Source organism: Penaeus japonicus, unplaced genomic scaffold (assembly GCF_977035675.1).
Source record: "Penaeus japonicus unplaced genomic scaffold, GWHDUDI00000001_assembly GWHDUDI00000034, whole genome shotgun sequence".
NCBI lineage: Eukaryota > Metazoa > Arthropoda > Malacostraca > Decapoda > Penaeidae > Penaeus > Penaeus japonicus.
Genome location: NW_028234436.1, coordinates 19,194,111 through 19,214,110, shown reverse-complemented (window position 1 = coordinate 19,214,110; position 20,000 = coordinate 19,194,111). Strand labels below are relative to the sequence as shown.

The following is a 20,000-nucleotide window of genomic DNA, read 5'->3' as shown; positions in this document are numbered from 1 at the left end:
GGGGCGTTTCGGGGACAAAGAGACGGCTTTGTGGATTAATTATTGTCTAAAGATTTTCCAAGGCTCCCCCTCTCCCTCTTCTTTTTTTTCCCCTTACCCCTTTCCTCCCTCCCGGTACTCATTCTCCTCCTTCTCCCCTCCCCCCCCCCTCCTCCTCCGTCCTATCTTCTTCTCTTTTCCTCCTTCCTTCTTTCTGATTCGCTTTGAGAAGAGTAATTGGCCTTTTGGTAATTGCATGAAGACGAATAGGCTCCATAAATAGCGGAAGGACCTGCGCAAGGGGAGAAGGGAGGGGAGGAGAGGAGGAGAGGGAAAGGGGGGGGGGCGCTTGGTGTGACGGGAGGTGAACTCGCGCTGTCTGCCGCCGTCGCCCTTGAGTTATGGCCCGATTAGCATCCTGTGCCCCTCCTTCCCCCCACACGCCCTTCCCCTCCTTCCCCCTCCCTCCCTTCCCTCCCTTCCCTCTCTTCCCTCTCTTCCCTCCCTCTCATCCCTCCAAGTTTCCATCGCTCTTATCTCTTCCTTTTCCTCTTCCTCTTATATTTCTCGTCTCCCCTCTTCCCCTCTCCCCTCTTCATACCACTATATCATATTCCCAATGCCGTGCATTCCCTGTCCCTCTGCCCTCCTTCTGTTACCTTTCCCCTCCCCCCCCTTCCCCTTCCCCTCCCCCTCGCCCTCCCCTCCCTCCCCCTCGCCCTCCCCCTCGCCCTCCCCTCCCTCCCCCTCGCCCTCCCCTCCCTCCCCCTCGCCCTCCCCTCCCTCCCCCTCGCCCTCCCCTCTCCTTTCGCCTCCATCTTTCCTTCTCGTCTTCACCTCTCCCCTCCCTCTTTTCACCCCCTCTCCCTCTTTCTGCCTCCTCCCCCTCCCCCTCCCTCTTTATTCCCCCTCTCCCTTCATCCTCACACTTCCAGCCAAGACTCACTCTCTGAATTATTGGCCAAGTTTAAAAGCAAGAGGAATGTAGCGAGCGAGACCAATATCCTGCGTGGACTCGAAGGGGCTTGAGAGGGTTTGCGTCCCCGGAGCTTAGAGGAGGGAGGGGAAGGAGGGGGGAAGGGGAAGGGGAAGGGAGGGGGTTTTCGTATTTCCCTCATTCGCTTTCTCATTCTCCTCCCTCATTTATACTCTTTCCCCTTCCGTTTCCCGCTCTCTACCCCCATTCTCCTCCCCCCATTCTCCTCCCCCCACCCCCACCCTGCATAAATCCCAACAGCCGTGTAAATAGCGAGATTTTTCTTTGCAACTCGATAACACCTATCACCCCCACCCGCACCCCCACCCCCTCCTCACACTTACCCTGCTCCCCCTCTTTACAACTCGATAAACCCCTCCCCCTCCCCCTCCCCCAAACCGCCTACCCAAAAAAGAGAGAAGAAAAAAAAAACGATTCAGACTTCAAAGGAAATGTGCTTGTCAAATAAGATGGCCGTCAATAGTTGGTTCTTATTGGCTAACTGAGGGAAGGGAGGGGGGGGAGGAGAGTAAGGGGAGGAGATAGAGAGGGAGGGAGGGGGGGGAGGAGAGTAAGGGGAGGAGATAGAGAGGGAGGGAGGGAGTGCACTGAGGGAAGGAGGGAGGGAGGGAGGGAGGACAGGGAGATGGGTGAAAGAGCGGAGGTTCAAAAAAGAAATATTGAATAAAGAAATTGAAGGTTTAGTTTCCTGTGGAAGACGGAGAAGTAGGCAAGAATTATATTTTTTTGAAAAATCTTAGTAAGTCTAGCGGATAAATTACCACTTGACCAACCTCTCGCGAAGGGGTAGGGGTAGGGGTAGGGGTAGGGGTAGGGGTAGGGGTAGGGGTAGGGGTAGGGGTAGGGGTAGGGGTAGGGGTAGGGGTAGGGGTGGCAGTGAAAGGGTTGACAGTCTTGGATGGCGCTTGTCGAGACCGTTAAAATGGCAGAAATCTTACGTCATTTTTTTTTTCTTTATCGTTTTTCATTCTCCCTTTTTGTGTTTGGAGGAAGCGATCAGCCAGCCATGCGAGGAGGACGGTAATAGAGTGAAGGAGAGGGGGACGTGAGAGAGGGAGAGGGAGAGGGGAGGAGGAAGGAAGGAAGGAGTGAAGGAGGGTGGGGTGAGAAAGGAAAGAGGGAGAGGGAGAGTGAGAGGGAGAGGGAGAGTAGTAGTGAAAATCTTATGTATCGAGGAGGCAGGGACACGGAAAGAAAACATTTTTTTATATATTTTTTTTCCACCCATGAAAGGGAACAGGGAAGGTTACCTCCCGGGGGCTTAAAGGGGTGGGGGGAGTTATGTCGAAGGGTGTATGGGGGTAGTTGGGGGAGGGGGGGTTAGAGGGAGTCATAGCTCGAGGTGTTGACAAAGCCGAATGTACCGACATGCCTGCGGAGTCCCTTCCTGGCAGCCACCGCGAACAAGCCAACCATTGTTTAGCTTCCTGAGATGGCGTTACTCCCGTGACCCTCCCCCCTCCCCTCCCCTTCCCATCCCCCAATCGGACTCTACCCATCCCATCGTATCGTGTACTCCCCTCTCCCCTCTCCCCTCTCCCCTCTCCCCTTCTACTCTCGACCACTGGCCACCTCGAACTCCTACCTTTCTTGCTTCCCTACTACACCCCCCCACTCTTGTTCTTCCCTCTTCTTGCACATTCCCCTCTCCCTCGTACTCCTCTCACCTTCTTCCTCCTCATCCTCTCTTACCCCTCTCCCCCCCCTCTTTCTCTCCCCCTCCTATTTACCCCTCGCCCTCTCACTCTCTCCTCACTATCCTTCCGCCTCATACTCTCCCCTCTCTACCTCCTCGCCCCCCCTTTCCCCTCTTTTACACTCCACCCGAGACGGTTGAGTTATGGAGACATACGACCAGTATATCACCGTCTGAGAGAGAGGGAAAGGCGAAGGGTTACGTGTACCCCTGCGCTCATCGCCCGCCCTCTCCTGTGCCGGTCTCTGTCTGCTCTTAATTGCTTGTTTTTAATCACCGCCACTTTTTTCTCCCTCCTCCTGCTCTTTCCTCCTCCTCTTTCCTCCTCCTGCTCTTTCCTCTTTCCTCCTCCTCCTCCTCTTCCTCCTTTTCCCTCTCACTTTCACTCCCCCTCTCCCTACTCACCTGAACTTAGAAGAATGAGAGAGAGAGAGAGAGAGAGAGAGAGAGAGAGAGAGAGAGAGAGAGAGAGAGAGAGAGAGAGAGAGAGAGAGAGAGAGAGAGAGAGAAAGAAAGAAAATAAATCAAAGCTCAAGGAATTCCTCAAGCACATCTCGAGCACAGTGGCGGCGCTCCCGTGTCGGGGAAATGGTCGTGAATTGACCTCCTGTGCGCTGACCCTTGACCGGATCATCCTCCTCTCACTCGTTAGTTCGTTCGTTCGTTCGTATCGTGCCTTCGTTCGTTTTTTTGTCGTTTAGTTCGTCCGTCGTGTCAGTCGGTCCGTCGGTATGTCAGTCTTTCGGTCTGTCTTCCGAGTCGTATCTTTCGTTCGTCAGTCATTGGGCGGCACATCAGCTGTCTCTCAGGCGGAGCGCGGGGGCCTTTGGTGAATCTGGCTAGCTCTTTTCTCTCTCTCTCTCTCTCTCTCTCTCTCTCTCTCTCTCTCTCTCTCTCTCTCTCTCTCTCTCTCTCTCTCTCTCTCTCTCTCTCTCTCTCTCTCTCGTCTCGTCTCGTGGGCGCTCTCATTTTGTTCCGTCTTCTTCGGTCTTGATTAGCTTTCTCTTTCTCTCATTCACCAAAATCTATCAATATAATGAGAATCTTTCTCTCTTCTTGCTATTCCCTTGCACTTCTCTTTCTTACCCTCTCGTTTTCTGCGCAGAGAGAGAAAGAGGGAGAGGAGAGAGAAAAAAAAAACGAAAAAATAGAAAGTAACACAACGCACCATCAGGAGGAGGGGGGGAGCGGGTAGGGGAAAGGGGAGGGGGCCGATCATGTGAGGTGAGAATAAGAGGGGAGACTTGATTCCCGGGGGATTTAAAGTGATGAGACAGGTTGATGGTGGGGGTGAGGTGGGAGGGGGCGTGGTGATGACAAAGGGAGTCGTTTCGCTGTTTTTATTTATTTATTTTTTTTTTTTTTATTTGGGAAGGGGGGGGGGGTGATGATGACGATGATTATGATGATGATGATGATGATTGTGGTATTGTTAGGAAGTAGAAGGATAAGATGGTTGTGATGGTGAGGATACTAGTTATGGTGGTCGTGATGCTGGCAAGGGCGCTGATGGTGACGTAGATGGTGAGGCAGTTAGTGGTGACGACGATAGTGATGAGGAATAAGGGGGGTGGGGGAGGGGATGAGGCTAGGGGTGGGAGAGAACGGTAAGGTAACGCGATGATGAGAGATTGTGATGGCGCTGGGGGATGGCGGGTCAGCATCAGTTGATCCCCCCCTCCCTCTCCCCCTCCCTCCCCTTCCCCTTACCTTCCTACCCTCCCCCCTACCCTCCCCTTTACTCCCCCACACTCCCCAGCCGTCGTGCTGTATCGATCCTCACCTCTCACGCATCAACAACCTCCCCTCCAAGTCCCGCCAGGTCCTCTCCAGGTCCCTCTCCCCTCTCCCCCCTTCCCCTCTTCCCCCTCCGTCCCTTTACGCCTCTCTCTCTCTCTCTCTCTCTCTCTCTCTCTCTCTCTCTCTCTCTCTCTCTCTCTCTCTCTCTCTCTCTCTCTCTCTCTCTCTCTCTCTCTCTCTCTCTCTCCCTCCCCTCTTTCCCCTTTCCTTTTCTTTTTCCCCTCTTCCCACTTTTTTCTTCCATCGCTCTTCTCACGTTTCTCGTCGTTTCCGTTTTTCTCCTTTCTCCTCCTCCTCATCTTCATCCTCCTCCGTCCTCCTTCTTTCTCCTCCCTTTCCTCCTCCCACATATTCCCTCTGTCTGTCTCTCTCTCTCCCCTCGGCGATAACACCCTCTTCTCTTCACCTCTCCTTGTCCCATAATTATTCGTCTTAGCGCCTTATCACCATCATCATGATGTCGCCTTTTCTTCGCCTCTTTACTCAAGAAAAAAAAAAGATGTCTTGCGCGATGAAGAAGGAAAAGAGAAAAGAGAAAAGAAATGGGGGGGAGAGGAGGGGTAGCAAAGAGGACATTAAGTGTTATGTCTGGTAATTTGTTACTCGCGGAGTCTTAAATAGGTAACTATGTTGGTCATCAGCTGGTGAATGGCTCAGCGCCTTCAAGCTCACGCGACGGTGTTTTGAGGAGGGGAGGGGGGGGATTAGGGGGGTTTGAAGGGGGGGTTATTTAGGAGGGGTAAGGTGGTGATAATTTTGTAGAGGGTTTTTTTCACGATTGGTATTGGTGCGATTTACATTTCTAGTTGGGTATTAGTAATGGTAACAGTAATTGTAAATAGTTCAAGAAAGGGAGTATTGTAAGCCATTGTTTACATATAAAGGAAATCGAAAAGTCAAAAGTGTTTATTTTTTTTAAGGCTTTCGAATATTTTTTTTTCCCCATTACTCACATACGAACTAATTCCCAGAATATTTTCCGGGTGGCCGGTTATCTGAATCTTTGAATCGCGGGATTACCTAAGGGGATCCATTTTCGGAGGGGTAGGGTAGGGGGGATGACGGTAGGGGGCGGGAAGGGGAGGAGGAGGAGGAGGAGGAGGAATACATTTACGTAAGCGGATTTATGAGGGATTTATGAGGCAAGAGTCTTTGGAATCTTGTTTAGGTTTTCGTTATGTACTTGTACCTGAGAGAGAGAGAGAGAGAGAGAGAGAGAGAGAGAGAGAGAGAGAGAGAGAGAGAGAGAGAGAGAGAGAGAGAGGAAAGTTGCTGATGGATGGATATATGAATGAATGAATGTGTGATTGAATGAGGGTGGATTAATTAGATGGAATGGGATGGAATGGATTGGGTGGACGGATGGATGGATGAATCGGGCGGATGGATGGAAAGGCAGGACGGGCGAGGTTAGTAGAGGTTGGTAGGTGGTGTGAGACGAGGTTTATTCAACTGTTACACCTTCCTCCCTCCCTCTCCTACCTCTCCTCTTCCTCCCTCTCCTCTTCCTCCCTCTCCTCTTCCTCCCTCTCCCCTTCCTCTCCCCTTCCTCCTGTACATGTGCGCGTGTGTGTAGTGTGGGCGTGCAGGTCGGGCGGTGGGCTGGTCGCGTTTTTCCCGGTGATGGAGGCTGAGGAGGAGTTGATTCTGGGAAGCCGAGGGAAGATGAGGGGAGAAGGGGAAAATGGGAGGTAGAGGAGGGGGAGAGGGGAGGGGAGGGGAAAAGGGAAAGAGGGAACATAAAGGGGGGGAGGGGAGGATAATGTCCCCTCCGCCCGTCGTCGAGGTCTTGACTGGCCTTTCATTATTGCATGGGGGAGGGAGAGGGGGGGAGATTGGGGAGGGGGAGGCACCTCGAGAAGCAAATTTGGGTATGAATCTTTTACGGAGACGCACTTGCTGGCTCTCCCTCTCCTATTCTCTCTCGCGTGCTCTTTCGCTCACTCCCTCGTCTCTTCCACTGGATCTGTCTATCCGTGGAGAGAGAGAGAGAGAGAGAGAGAGAGAGAGAGAGAGAGAGAGAGAGAGAGAGAGAGAGAGAGAGTGAGTGAGTGAGTGAGTGAGAAGGTAGCGAATTACGAGGGGACGAGAGCGAGATAGACGAGGGTAGGGAAAGGTGAAGAGGGAAGAGGATTGCGAGAGATTGATGAAGGAAGGAGAGAGAGGGAAGGGAATCGAAATTGAAGAAAGGGGAAATGAAGGGGAGGAAGGGAAGGGGAAAGCGGCGAAAAGGAAAACGGTTTAGGGAAGGGAAGAGGGAGAGGAAGGGAAGAGATCTTTGTTAGCGTCGCCGATAAATCCTTTGGACAAACGAGCATGTGTTTGCACTGGCGTGTGTATTATGACTCTATATTTCCTGCCGCCCGTATCTCCGCATCGCCAAGGAGATTGGGTAGGGGGGGAGGGGGGAGAGGAGGTGGTGGCATGACATAGCGGCCATTCATTCGTTGCGCTGAACGAGCCAGCCAGCCAGCGAGCGAGTGACGTGAGTGACGTGATTGTGTTGCCTTCCATACGCCGGCCGGTCATGGATGGCGTACCTTCCGTGACGGGAAGACGGTCGTATTGATATGCCGTTTCGTGTGCGCGTGTGATCTTGTCCGTGTATGTGTGGGCGCTCGCGTGGGTTGGGAGCGACCTAGGCCTTGTTATGTGCGTGTGTGGGGGGTCTCTTGGCGCAGTAATTAGCTGGTCGTCAGCGTCGCACAGGAACGACTCTGATTCTGCCGTCACTAGGGCAACGGCGCTCACCCGCGCGCACACGCGAGAGGCCTGCATATTTTAGCAGGTTTTCTCTGCTGTTACCGGATTAGGAGTGATTTTTATTTGTTGTTCGAGCTGGAGGCGCACGGTAATGCGCGCGCGAGGCTGCACGTAGCTGATCATACGAGGGCGAGTGAGCGAGCGAGCGAGCGAGCGAGCGAGTTAAATGGAGATTCGACAACTGGAGGCGGCCCGCAGCGTCCAGTGTAGCGGAACGGCGTCGATAGGTCGCCATGGCAACGCCGGGGATGTTCGACTGTAGGCACTCTTTTATGACTTGCAGGAGAGGAAACCGTGATGGAGAATATTAGTTAACGCAGCCCGGGAGGGAAGATGGAAGGGGAGCATCTCATTTTTTATTACTCCATGGGGTCGCAGTAGATGGAACACAAGCAACGAACTCGGATAGCGACGGAGGGGAGAGTTTTGTTCTCAGGGGAATGCGTGCGACTGACTGCAAATTGTATATCGAGGAAGGAAGTCATCGTCATCTACCTCTCCTCTTTCTCCATCCTCCGCTTCGCCGCCGCCGCCGCCGCCGCGCATTTGAATATCAGCCGTGATCTGTTTCCCCGCATAGCATGAGGGGAACAAAGGGGCACGGCCCTTATGAAGCGTATATTCTAGTATATTTATAGGCGAGTTCCCCCTCCCCCTCCCCTCTCCCGTCCTGACATGTGAGGGCTTGGGCCGGATGTTGACGTTAACGATATATTGAGCCTGCGGGAACGCGCCCGCCCGCCCGCCCGCACGCACGCCCTAGGTCGGCTCCCGAAGCCGCGTGCTGAAGGAAGAGGGACTGAGGGAGAAGGAAGATTTCGCCATTCAATGGAGTTTGTGTGTCTGTATGTATATATACATACATACATATATATATATATATATATATATATATATATATATATATATATATATATATATTATATATTTGTATGTATATATATTCGTATTCTGTTTTTGTCGGTTTGTGCATATGCATGCTTGAGTGAGTAGGGTCGAGTATGTCTGTCTGTATATGTGTATGTGTATGTGTACTTGTTTGTGTGCGTGTGGTCGTGGCCTTGTTGGTATTGCGTGATTAATGAGAGCGATTGTTGATGTGCCATTATTTTTGTCAGGCGCGGAGGCCAATACGTCAATCAGCCGATTATTTATGAAGTTCGGTGGAAATGGAACGAGGAACCGTTTGTGTGTGTGCGCGTTTGCATGTCCCTTTGTGCTTGTTTGCGTGTGTGTGCTTGTGTGTGTGCAAGTACAAGTGATCTCTCTCTCGCTCTATCCACGGGGAATCTTGAGAACGGTATTGAGTGCCGGGGGCCAGGCTGCGGCGGTGCCCTTGAAGGCCGGCCTACGAGTAAAGCTCCGAGGGCTTGGCGAGGTGCGTGCCTTGCCTGCAGGCTGATGACCTCCCCCGCACATTATCATCTCGCTGGGGGATAACCGGCCTTGAGGAGCCGTTATGCCTCGCTCCCTACCGCTCCTTCTTTCCCTGTCTCCCTCCCTCTCTCTCCCTCCCTCTCCCTCCCTCTCCCTCCCTCCCTCCCTCCCTCCCTCCCTCCCTCCCTCCCTCCCTCTCTCTCCCTCCCTCTCTCTCCCTCCCTCTCTCTCTCTCCCTCTCTCTCTCTCCCTCCCTCTCTCTCCCTCCCTTTCTCTCCCTCTATATCCCTCCCTCCCATTCCCTCCTCTTCGTTTATTTCTTACTCTTTTCTTTCTCCTACTCCTCCACGCGCTCACTTCCCTTCCCCCTCCTTTGCCACCCAGTTGGTGCGGACGACGGGTCTCACCGCATGGCAAAAGTCGCATGAATATTGGTTCCACAAGTGTTGGTCAGATGATAGAAAGAGGGTGGGAGGGAGGGGTGACTGGGAGCGAGGGGTGACTGGGTGGCTAGTGGAGGGCTTGTCACCAATGCCAGGTGGCCAACTAGCTTCCGGTCCAGTCACTCGGCGCGTTTCTCTCTCTCTCTCTCCCTCTCCTCCCTTTCCCTCTCCCTTTCCCCCTCCCTCTTCTCCCTCCCTCTTCTCCCTCCCTCTCCCTCTCCCTCCCCCTCCCTCTCCCTCTCCCTCTCCCTCTCCCTTTCCCCCTCCCTCTCCCTCTCCCTCTCCCTCTCCCTCTCCCTCTCCCTCTCCCTCTCCCCCCAGCAGCCCATCCACGTGGTGTAACTTACGTTACACCTCGTCATGCTTTGCGTGCTTGCTGAGAGGAGACCAAGGTGTACAGTTCTTATCGCCCCTCCCCCCTTGCCGTGGTGATAAGAAGGCAAGCACCTGCAGGCGGTATCCTACAGAACGGATATAGAAAGAGCTCTTATCCCCTTCTCCTGTTTGCTCGGCCCTCCTCGTCGTTTATGTCCCTTTTTTGTTTTCGTGTTATTTTTTTCTTTATTTATTTTTTCTCCCTCCTTTCTCCTATCTCTCTCTCTCTCTCTCTCTCTCTCTCTCTCTCTCTCTCTCTCTCTCTCTCTCTCTCTCTCTCTCTCTCTCTCTCTCTCTCTCTCTCTCTCTCTCTCTCTCTCTCTCTCTCTCTCTCTCTCTCTCTCTCTCTCTCTCTCTCTCTCTCTCTCTCTCTGTTATTTGGCCAAATTTGGTCAAGCCAAGATTGAAAGAGTTGGACGAGCATTGGAAATTGGTTCTCACGATACCAATCACACTACCCTCCCTCCCCTCTCCCTCTCCCCTCCTCTCCCCTCCTCTCCCCTCCTCTCCCCTCCTCTCCCCTCCTCTCCCGTCCCCACGCTACAGATCACACTTCCGACTCTCCTCTGTTCATTTCTTCCTGATTTTCCCTTGCGCCTCTCTCCTTTCTTTTTCTCCCTTGCTCTCTTCCTGCCTCCTCCTTCCCCTCATCTCCCCTTCTGTCCTCCTCCTTCTCCTCCTCCCCTCCGCCCTCCTCCTCCTCCTCCTCCCCTCCTCCTCCTCCTCCTCCTCCTCCTCCTCCTCCTCCTCCCCTCCTCCTCCTCCTCCTCCTCCTCCTCCTCCTCCTCCTCCTCCTCCTCCTCCTCCTCCTCCTCCTCCTCCTCCCAGCATCTCCCCTCCTCACCTACTTTATCTCCCTCTCCCATATTCTCCCATAATTGCGATGCCATTGGTCCCTCGCTCACAAATTGTTGCAGGATCTGCGGTGTATTAGCGGGGGTGGAGGGGCGGGGGGCGGGGGGTGGGAGTGGTAGGGGAAGGAGAAGGGGATAAGGGGAGAAGGGGGAGGGGGAGGGGGGCTAAAGATTAAGCCTGGCGCTGGAAGCGGTAATTCTGGGGATTCCGTCCTATGAATGGGAGATGTTTCTTGTATTTTTTTTTTATTATTTTTATTATTATCGTCTTTTACTTAATTCTGTCTTTGTAGTATTAGTTGAGTTTGTTCTTTGTCTTTGGCAGATTTGCCGATTTTTTTTCTCCTTTTAATTGTATTTTATTGTGAACGAGTTTTTTTTTAGCGTTTGTTTCTTTGGCTGGAGAAAATGCAGAAGGTTTGGGTTGGAACAGGAAAGCTAAGCGTGACCGCCGACGCCTTCACCCCCCCCCCCCACCCCCCACCCCTTTCTCTTGGTCCCGTTCTCTCCTTCCTTTTCCCACTAGTTCCCCTCCCTCTTTACCCTCTCGCTAGTTCCCCTTCCCTCTTCTCTTCTTACCTTTTCCCCCTTTTTCCCCTCATTCTTTCCCTTTCCCCCCTAATTCCCCTCCTCCTTTCTCCCTCCCCTTCCCCCTTTCTCCCTCCCCTCAGCTTTTGACCTCTTGCCCTTCTCATTGCAGTTATTCCCCGAAATGAGAGCGCTTTCTGCCGCACCTTCCCCCCCCCCCCCCCCTCCCCCAACGCCTTTTACCCCCCCTCCCCCCCATCTTCTGCTACTCCTCACCACTCCTCCTCCCTTCCCCCCGTTCTCTCACTCCCACTTGCCCCTTACTCTCTTGCCTACTTTCCCTCCTCCCCTACCCCCCCATACGCTTTTTACCCGCCTCCCGCTACTCCCCCCCCCTTTTTCTCCCGTACCCCCTCCCCATACTCCCATCCCCCCCTCTCTTTACTCCCACTCCCCCCCCATTACTCCACTTCCCCCCCATTACTCCACTTCCCCAATACTCCCCCCCCCCTCTCCCACCGTCGCCTCTGCCGCACCCTCTGTCAAGCCAAGTCAACTAACCTCGACTCCAATTGCCTTGTTTACTACTTGAGCCTCGAGTGCGGGCGGAGGCGGCGGCGGCGGCGGAGGCGGCTTGAGGGCGAGGGGCGGAGGGCGAGGGACGGGTACTCTCTCTTCGGGGCTATTTGTTTGTTTGTTTGTTTGTTTGTTTATTTGTATTTGTTAAGGGCAATTTCGTGTTCAAACATGACCTTTTGCTTCTCTCTCTCTCTCTTTTGTGGCTCTTCTTCTGCGCCTCTTTCGCTGCTGTTCGACTTTTTTTTTTGAGTGGGGGTGGTGGTGGGGGGGGGCTTCTTGTTTCTTTTTTTGTTTTAGCGGGTTCACTGCCTTTTCTTTTAGATTCCTGGCCTTTATCTCCTTTTTCCCTCCGCCCTTTCGCAGATGACCTTTTCTTTCTTTGCTGTTTCCCCTCTTTTCCTGCCCCCCTATTCCTACAACGCTTCGTTCCCGCTTTCCTCTTTTATTCCTCTCACCCCTCTTCCCTATATATATATAATATATATATATATATATATATATATATGTATATATATATATATATATATATATATATAATACATATATATTTTTTTTAAATCCCGTTTTCCTAATGTTACGCCCCATTCTTCCCTCTTCTCTCTTTTTTTCTATCCTTTTTTCATATTTTTTCTTGTCTTATCCCTTATTCGCCCATCGTTTCTTTGTCGTCCCTCCTGCTTTTACCCCTCGCCGCCCTCCTTACTCACTTTCCTCCCTCCTATATCCCTCATCCCCTTTACCTCTTCTCTCCCTCTCGTCCCTCCCTTCCTTCCCCTTCTTCCCCTTTCTCTTTCCCCTTCCTCCCCTCCCTCCTTCCCCTTACTCCCCTCCCTTACCCCGCTTCACCCCTCCACCCCCTCTTTCCCTCTTTCCCTCTTTCCTCCCCCCCCCCCATTTCCCCTCTCCTCCCATCGTCGCAACTGCGTGCGGGAGTGATCGATCTGGTATGAAGCACCTGAGCATCATCACGGCCGTTAAAGCGGAACAAACACTGTTGTTCAACACAAAAAACTCATCCTACCGTCCTACCATCTACCCGTCCTACCATCCTGCCATCCTACCAGTCCTACCAGTCCTACCATCCTACCATCCTGCCATCCTCCCTTCCTTCCGTCCCACTGTCTGTCCTTCCAGTTGCGCACCTACCATCCATATATTTTTTTTCTCTCTCGCATAGTCGAATGTATTTACAGGTGTATCGCCATATTATTTTCTGACTTGCCTATCGTGTATCTGAAAAAAAAGTTTATATATATATATTTTTCTCTTGGAGTTGTGCAAGACCTAGCGAAAGTCAAATCTATTTTTAGGTGGATACGGTTGTGGTTAGAATCTCGCGTGTCGTTGACGTCTTTAAGGATGATGGTGTCGTCGATGTTGTTTATGGTGATGATTGATTATGGATGGTTGGTTATTCGGTAGCGGCGAGCTTTATGGTGATGGGTATAAAAAATTGACGACTTGGGGCGGTTCGATTGACGCGGATGGACGCAGAACCGCAGGCTCACTCGGGACTCGTAGGGCGTCCCTGCAGCCGTCGTAAAACCGAGCCTCGTAAACATGTAAACACTCGTCTTTTCCGGTGTGTCAGCTCTCTCTCAACCCCCCTATCTTGTTCCTTCTCATGTTCCTCCTCCTCCTCCTCCTCTTCTCCCTTCTTCTTCCCGTCCCTTATCCCCTTCCCCCCTATATCTCCTCCTCCTGTTCCTTCTCCTCCTCCTGTCTCTCCTCCCCCGCGCACGTAAGCCGTCCAGGTCCGCGCAGCGTCCGGGTCGTTCTGGTAATAATAGATTGATTAGGGAGAGCGCCCTCCGCCGCCGCTGCCGCCGCTGCCGCCGCCGCCGCCGCCGATGAGCTCATTATAAGTGTTGTTTAGATTATCTCCCGCTCTGACGAAGGTGTTGGCCTGCCTCCTCCCCTCTCCTCCCCTCCCCTCTTCTCCCCTCAACTCCTTCACTTGTCTCCCTTCTCTTCCCTCTTCTATTCCCTTCACATCTCGCCTTCTTTTCCCTAACCTCTTTTCCTCCCCTCTACTCCCCTCTTAGTTTCTCCCTTTTTCACCTCTTCCTTCCCCTCTTCACCCCTTTTCTTCCCTCACCTCCCCTCTCCTCATCCTCCTTTCTCCAGCTTCCTCCTCCTTTCTCCAGCTTCCTCCTCCTTCCTTCAGCCTCCTCCTCCTTCCTCTAGCCTCCTCTTCCTCTTCCTCCTTCTCCCCCTTTCCCTCCTAATGTGTTTTCCCTTCGTTATAACATTTATCCAACTTCGCTATTTCGGGAGCCGTGGTTTTAAAAATCCAATTTTGACTGTCCTCATTAAGAGCGCACCCTCCCCTCTGTATACCAGCACTCAGCGCTTCGTCACTTCTTACCACGCGCATTTACACTCCCCCCCCCCCCTTCTTTTTTTCTATACTCTTCCCTCTTCTAGCTCCACTTCTTCCCTTCCTTCTGACCCTTTCCTGTACTTCTATCTTCCTTTTCCTCCCTTCCATCCCCTCTCCTACTCTCCCATTCCCTCCTCTCCTTCTCCTTCTCCCTCTCCCTCTCCTTCTCCCTCTCCTTCTCCTTCTCCCTCTCCCTCTCCCTCTCCGTCTCCGTCTCCTTCTCCTTCTCCTTCTCCTTCTCCTTCTCCTTCTCCCTCTCCGTCTCCTTCTCCTTCTCCCTCTCCGTCTCCTTCTCCCTCTCCGTCTCCTTCTCCTTCTCCCTCTCCCTCTCCCTCTCCGTCTCCCTCTCCCTCTCCTTCTCCTTCTCCCTCTCCCTCTCCTCCCTCTCCCTCTCCTCCCTCTCCCTCTCCTTTACCCTCCCGTCCCAGCCGCGACCCCAGGGGCCCTGAGGGATGCTCCATTTCCTGTGCCGCGGGAGGTGCGTGGCCTTGGAATCGCCGAGACCAGAGAACCTGTTGTGGCTGACGCGTTGGTCCTGCTGCTTCGTAATCCCTCCTCCTCCTCGATGGTCGCCTCTTTCCTCCTCCTCCTCCTCCTCCTCCTACTCCTCCTCCTACTCCTCCTCCTCCTTCTGTTTGTCTTTGGCTCCTCTTTCGTCTTCGGTTTTCATTCCCTCTTTCGTCTCCTTTCTTCTTTTCCTCCGTCTGTTGGCGCCTGTGGACACCTGGGGGTTTCCTGCTTCCATGTTTCCTTTTGGACTCCTCCTCCCTTTTTCCTTTTCCTATTCATCACCACCACCACCATCTTCATCCTTATCCTTCTTGGTCCCGTAATCCTTCACTCTATATCCCGTTCCATATTTATTAGAACGTCTCATTTTAATCATAGAACTATTTATTTATTATTATTTTTTAATGGTGCTACCATATGTCTTTTGCCTTTGTTTATGCCCGGTAACCTTGAAATTCATTCGAGATTGCCCTCTGTGGTTCTTGTATTCCTTTTATTCATCGCCCTTCTCTCCCCCCCTTACCCCCCCTACCGCTTTCTCCCAACTCTTCCCCCTCTCCCCCCTTCTCCCTTCCCCCTCCATGCGGTGCGAGGTTGACGACGTGGACCTGTTCGCAGAGTCGTTCGGGAGGAGGGGGCGCGATGGGGGGAGGGGGCGTGAGGGGGCAGCGGTTAATGACTTGGGAAAACAAGTAGATAAGAATAGGTATTGTGCAAGGAGTAAGAAGATAGAGGAGGATTGTTAGGTTGATGGTGACGATGGTGGTGATGATGATATATTTATGATAATGAAAGAGATGGGGATATGGGAGGGGGAGGGGGAGATGGGGCAAGAGTTTGAAGGGGAGGGAAGGAGGGAGGGGGTAAGAGTGGGAAGAGGAGGGAAAGAGGGGAGGGGTTAAGGGTGGGGTGGGGTGGGGTGGAGGGTAACACGAGTAGAGTGAGTGAAGTTACTGAAGTTGAGAGTTCATGATTTGAGAAGTTTTTGGGGTCTTCCACCCCCTCGATTGTTGACAGAGGTCGCGAATCTCGAAGGTATTCCTCTCGAAAATTTTGTGCGCGCGACTGTTGGCGTTAGACCAAGGAGGGGCGGGGGTCTGGTGAAGTACTCGGGGATTCATCGTCATCGTCGTCATCATCATCATCATCAGTATATACATATATATACATATATATACACATACATACATATATATATAATATATATTATATATAAAATATATATATATATATATATATATATATATATATATATATATATATATAAAATGAGTGATGAGAAAAGCTATGATGTTATATACGATGGTATATATATTTTCTTCAGGAATAGTGTATAAAGAAATTATATAGAAAAGCGTAAAATGTTTGGAGCCAAAACACACTTGTAGATAACATGGCAACACGCACATTGTGGAGCCGGTGTTGAAAACGCGATTATGTTACTTCGCATCTGCATCTTGCGAAATTTGTTCGATTTTTCGATATATCTTATTGGTGTTTTCAATCAAAAAGTTTAAAGGATTATTTTTATCAGCGCGTTTTGAATCTTAAAAGTTTTTTTTTTCTGCAGGTGTTTATTGTGTTTCGTATCCGTTCCTCGCTAACGATATATATATATATATATAAAGATGTATATATCGAACTGTATTTTTCTTATCTTTTTCTTCCTTAGGGATATATTTGAAAATCAATTTACTTTGTCCATATCTGCTAATTCCAAATCTAACTTTCTTTTTTTGTTCGTGTCCCATTGACTCGCCAATCTAACGTTGTGTTTGTCTTGTGTTTGTTGCAGGTGAGTAGCGGCCTGATGAGCGACGCCTGTGAAGCCTCGGGAGAGAGCAGTGCCGTAAGTACCATCCTCCGAGATGGGGGTTCTCTACCTTGTTGGCCACCGCACTTGTTTTGCCTCTTGATTTATTAGTATTATTATTATTATTATTATTTTTTTTTTTTTTGCCTCTTGATTTCTTGGCTTCTTGATTTTTCTTTTTGACTTTTTTTTTTTGGCTTTGGCTTTCGTGTCTTTGTTGGGTTTTTGTTTTTTTTTTTTGTTTTGTTTTTTCAAATGTCTACACGAACCTTTTTGTCCTTGCCTCTCGCACACGCACGCACGTCGCTCGCCCCCCTTTCTGAAGCCCTGTGTTCGCCCAAGTCTTCTTTCCATTCCTCATTCTCCGGCCTTCGTTCGTGCCTCACTTAATCGCAACCCTGTTTTTGCACGCTCTTTTCACACACATTTTTTTTTTTAACATTCCATTGTCACCTCACTCCGTTTGTGTCCTTTTGCCTCCCACACCGTCGCTTCCGCCGTCCGGCCATGCTATTGCTCTTGTCTCTTGCAAGTGTCCCCCGTAGATGTTGCTGTTTCCACAGGCCTCTTGGCGGCTGCAGACATTGCCGGGATTTATGAACCTCTTATTGTAAAGTTACTGGAGGTCAAGACACCCTAGGTCACACTAGGTGACTCCAGATTCATTGTAGGTCACCCCAGGTCACAATAAGTCACACATTTTGCCAGCACCGCTATAAGCGTTGCCAATGGCAGCTCCGTATTGCTTTTATTCTTGTTGCTTGTTTGGCAATCTGCTGATGCATAGTCATTATTAGCACCCAATAAAGTCGACTTGTTAAATATGATATATTTATTTATCTTTTCCCTCCAATGTGTTTTCTTGAACCAAGCCGCTTGGACTTCTAAAATTCGAAGATTCTTTCGGTTTATGGGGGAGGGATAGGGAGGGGAGGGGAGACTGACTAAAACTTTTGCAGTTTGTCATTGAGGACGTTTTCTTTGTTGATGATACCACTTCCTCGTCATTATCGTCTTTTTTCTCCCCTTTTCCCCTTCTGTCTCCCGCTTCTCCGGGGGTGCAGTCGAGCTTTGAGTTTAGTTTTTTTTTGTATTTTTTTTCATCTGTACTGTATTGAGTCTTTTTTCATAAGAGGAGTATAACCTGCATACATGTGTATGTATGTGTATGTATATGTTTATGTATATGTATATGTATATACATATTTATATAAGTATGTAAATGTATATATACATATATCTATTCATATGTTTATATACTTATATGAATGTGTGTGTGTATGTGTGTATATATATATATATATATATATATATATATATATATATATATATATATATATATATATATACACAAATTTGAAGTGTAAAAGTGGGTTATGACTGTCCCTTTGATTATTATTTTTTAACAAACGCCATACGGATTGACGATGTGGTTTTTCTTGGACTGACGTCAGATCCCCTGCCCCCCCAGCCCCCCGCCCCTCTTTTTTCACATGACAGGCTACTTGTTTCAAGCTTAATATAAGGCGGTCCTTCCCGTGTTCAAGAATCATTGAAGGCGAGGTTGTGCAGTGTAGAAAATGGAGTAGAAAAGGAGTGCATTTTTATTGTTTGATTATAGTTGTTTGTGGTGGTGATGAGAAGGGAGGCAAGAGCTACTTAACAAAAGTATCTAGTAGTGAGCATACATACGTGTGTGTGTGTGTGTGTGTGTGTGTGTGTGTGTGTGTGTGTGTGTGTGTGTGTGTGTGTGTGTGTTTGAGTGTGTGTGTTTGAGTGTGTGTGTGTTTGAGTGAGATAGAATAGAAGAGAATATATATTTTTATATATATTCATATATACATTTTCAAAAGGGTGACGTCGAGACGCATGGGTACGTAAACATTAAGTTGTGTGTCACTAATTCAACACGACAGGAAATGGCCCTGAGTGATGGCACGGGACATGGTTTTGACATATTTTTTCTAATGGGGGAGTTGGGGGTGGGGGTGAAAATCACTCCTTCGTGTGACGAATGGCATGGAGGGGGGGGGGGAGATGGCGGGATAAGGAATGGGGAATGGGGCTAAAGGATTGTTTTTTCTTTGGTATTTTAGGAGTCTTGGCCATAGAATCTGTCTACCTATGTTTCTGTCTGTCTGTCTGTGTGTTTGTGAGAGCCTGGAAGAGTGAGATAGATAGATAGATAAAAGGTGAGGGCAGCGTGGGCAGCGAGAGGCACTCCTAGCTGTGCGTGTGTGTGTGTGTGTGGGCTGGCATAACCCAGGAGGGAGAGCCGTTTCATCTTGTTATACTGGTTGTAGCAGCATTGGAGGCTCTCTTCTATCTTCTTCTCCTCTCTTCTCCTTCTCTCTTCTCCTTCTCTCTCCTTCTCTCTCCTTATCTCTTCTCCTTCTCTCTTCTTCTATCTTCTCCTTCTCTCTCCTTCTCTTCTCCTTCTCTCTTCTTCTATCTTCTCCTTCTCTCTCCTTCTCTTCTCCTTCTCTCTTCTTCTCTCTTCATCTCTCTTCTTCTTCTTCTCTCTTTTTCTTCTTCTTCTTCTCTCTTTTTCTTCTTCTTCTTCTCTCTTCTTTCTTCTCCTTCTCTCTACTCTTTCTTCTCCCGTGTCAATGAACATTAGAGGTGCGGATGTAGGCATCTTAGCGTATTTTCGCTTCGCACGCGCTCGTCATTTGGCTCCCCCCTCCCCCCCCATCCCTTCCCCCTCTCTAGCCACATGCGTTTTCGGGGCTGGCAGGTACATGGCACGGGTGCCATCTCTCGATAGTGTTGTATGCAAACCAAGTCTAAGTCCGTCGGTCGGGAGATTGATAGAATATTATGTGCCGCAGATAGAGGGAGGAAGAGAGAGAGAGAGAGAGAGAGAGAGAGAGAGAGAGAGAGAGAGAGAGAGAGAGAGAGAGAGAGAGAGAGAGAGAGAGAGAGATAAGATAAGATAGGTCGACGGAGAAGGAGAAATGCTTGCAGTTGCATCTGCAGGTATGATTCGCCTTGGCGGAATTTGTTCTTTGACTCATTGGTTGCAAGAAGAAAAAGTTTAGGTCAAAGAGGCACTCGACGTGTAATTTGGCATTCTGAAATGTTTGTCTTCGGATTTGAATGAGGCGGGGGATCGGGGGTTGTGGGGGGGGGTATGAATTAGGGGGGTGGTCTGACATTCATTCTCTCTCTCTCTCTCTCTCTCTCTCTCTCTCTCTCTCTCTCTCTCTCTCTCTCTCTCTCTCTCTCTCTCTCTCTCTCTCTCTCTCTCTCTCTCTCTCTCTCTCTCTCTTTTCTATCAATATATGCTTGTCTATCTATATCTATGTCTAATCTATCTCACGTGCGGGAGCGGTCGGCCGCCACAAGTGATGAAGCCACGATGGAAAACGATAGCGTGGGAGGTGGCACAGGCTGTGCGCGTTGGAGCTCTGTTATTATAGGGACTGTTATAACCTGTGTTGCTCCGTCGACGTGATGGAGGGCCGTTAACGATGGCGTTGCATATGTGGCAGATTTTGTTGTTATTATTATTAATTTTTTTTTTTTTTTTTTTGCTCGAGTTTTGGTTGACGTAGTTTGGTTTGTTTTTGGTTCCTTTTGTTTTGATCTTTTACTCTATACACACCATTTCCCTCTCTCGTTTTACCGTCCCCTTCCCCTTCCCCTTCCTCTTCCTCTTCTCCTCCCTCTCTTCCTCCCTTCCTTCCCGTTCCTCCCTTCCTTCTCTCTCCATCTGTCTTCCCTTCGAGGAGGGGGATGCATATTGTTCTTCTTTCCAAGGGGAAGAGGAGGGGAGGGGGAAGAGAGAAGAGAGGTGAGGGAAATGTGGAGGAGGAGAGAGACGGGGGTAGGCATGGGCGATATTGGGAGGAGAGGAAGAGGAAGAGAAAGGAGGGAAGAGGGGTAGCAGGAGGAGAGAGG

At 50.2% G+C, this 20,000-nt stretch overlaps 1 protein-coding gene across 14 annotated transcripts in view; it reads left to right on the top strand.

The window, feature by feature from the left end:
* The window catches only part of sm (heterogeneous nuclear ribonucleoprotein L), a 200,163-nt gene that overhangs the window by 44,454 nt on the left and 135,709 nt on the right, over positions 1-20,000 (top strand). For 8 of the 14 annotated variants that reach the window (XM_086530901.1, XM_086530900.1, XM_086530899.1 and 5 more), the window contains one exon: positions 16,080-16,133. The exons of the other annotated variants lie outside the window; for them this stretch is intronic. In XM_086530901.1, the coding sequence (XP_086387027.1) occupies positions 16,080-16,133 (54 nt within the window). The remainder of the gene's footprint in view (positions 1-16,079; positions 16,134-20,000) is intronic. 14 annotated transcript variants of the gene reach the window in all.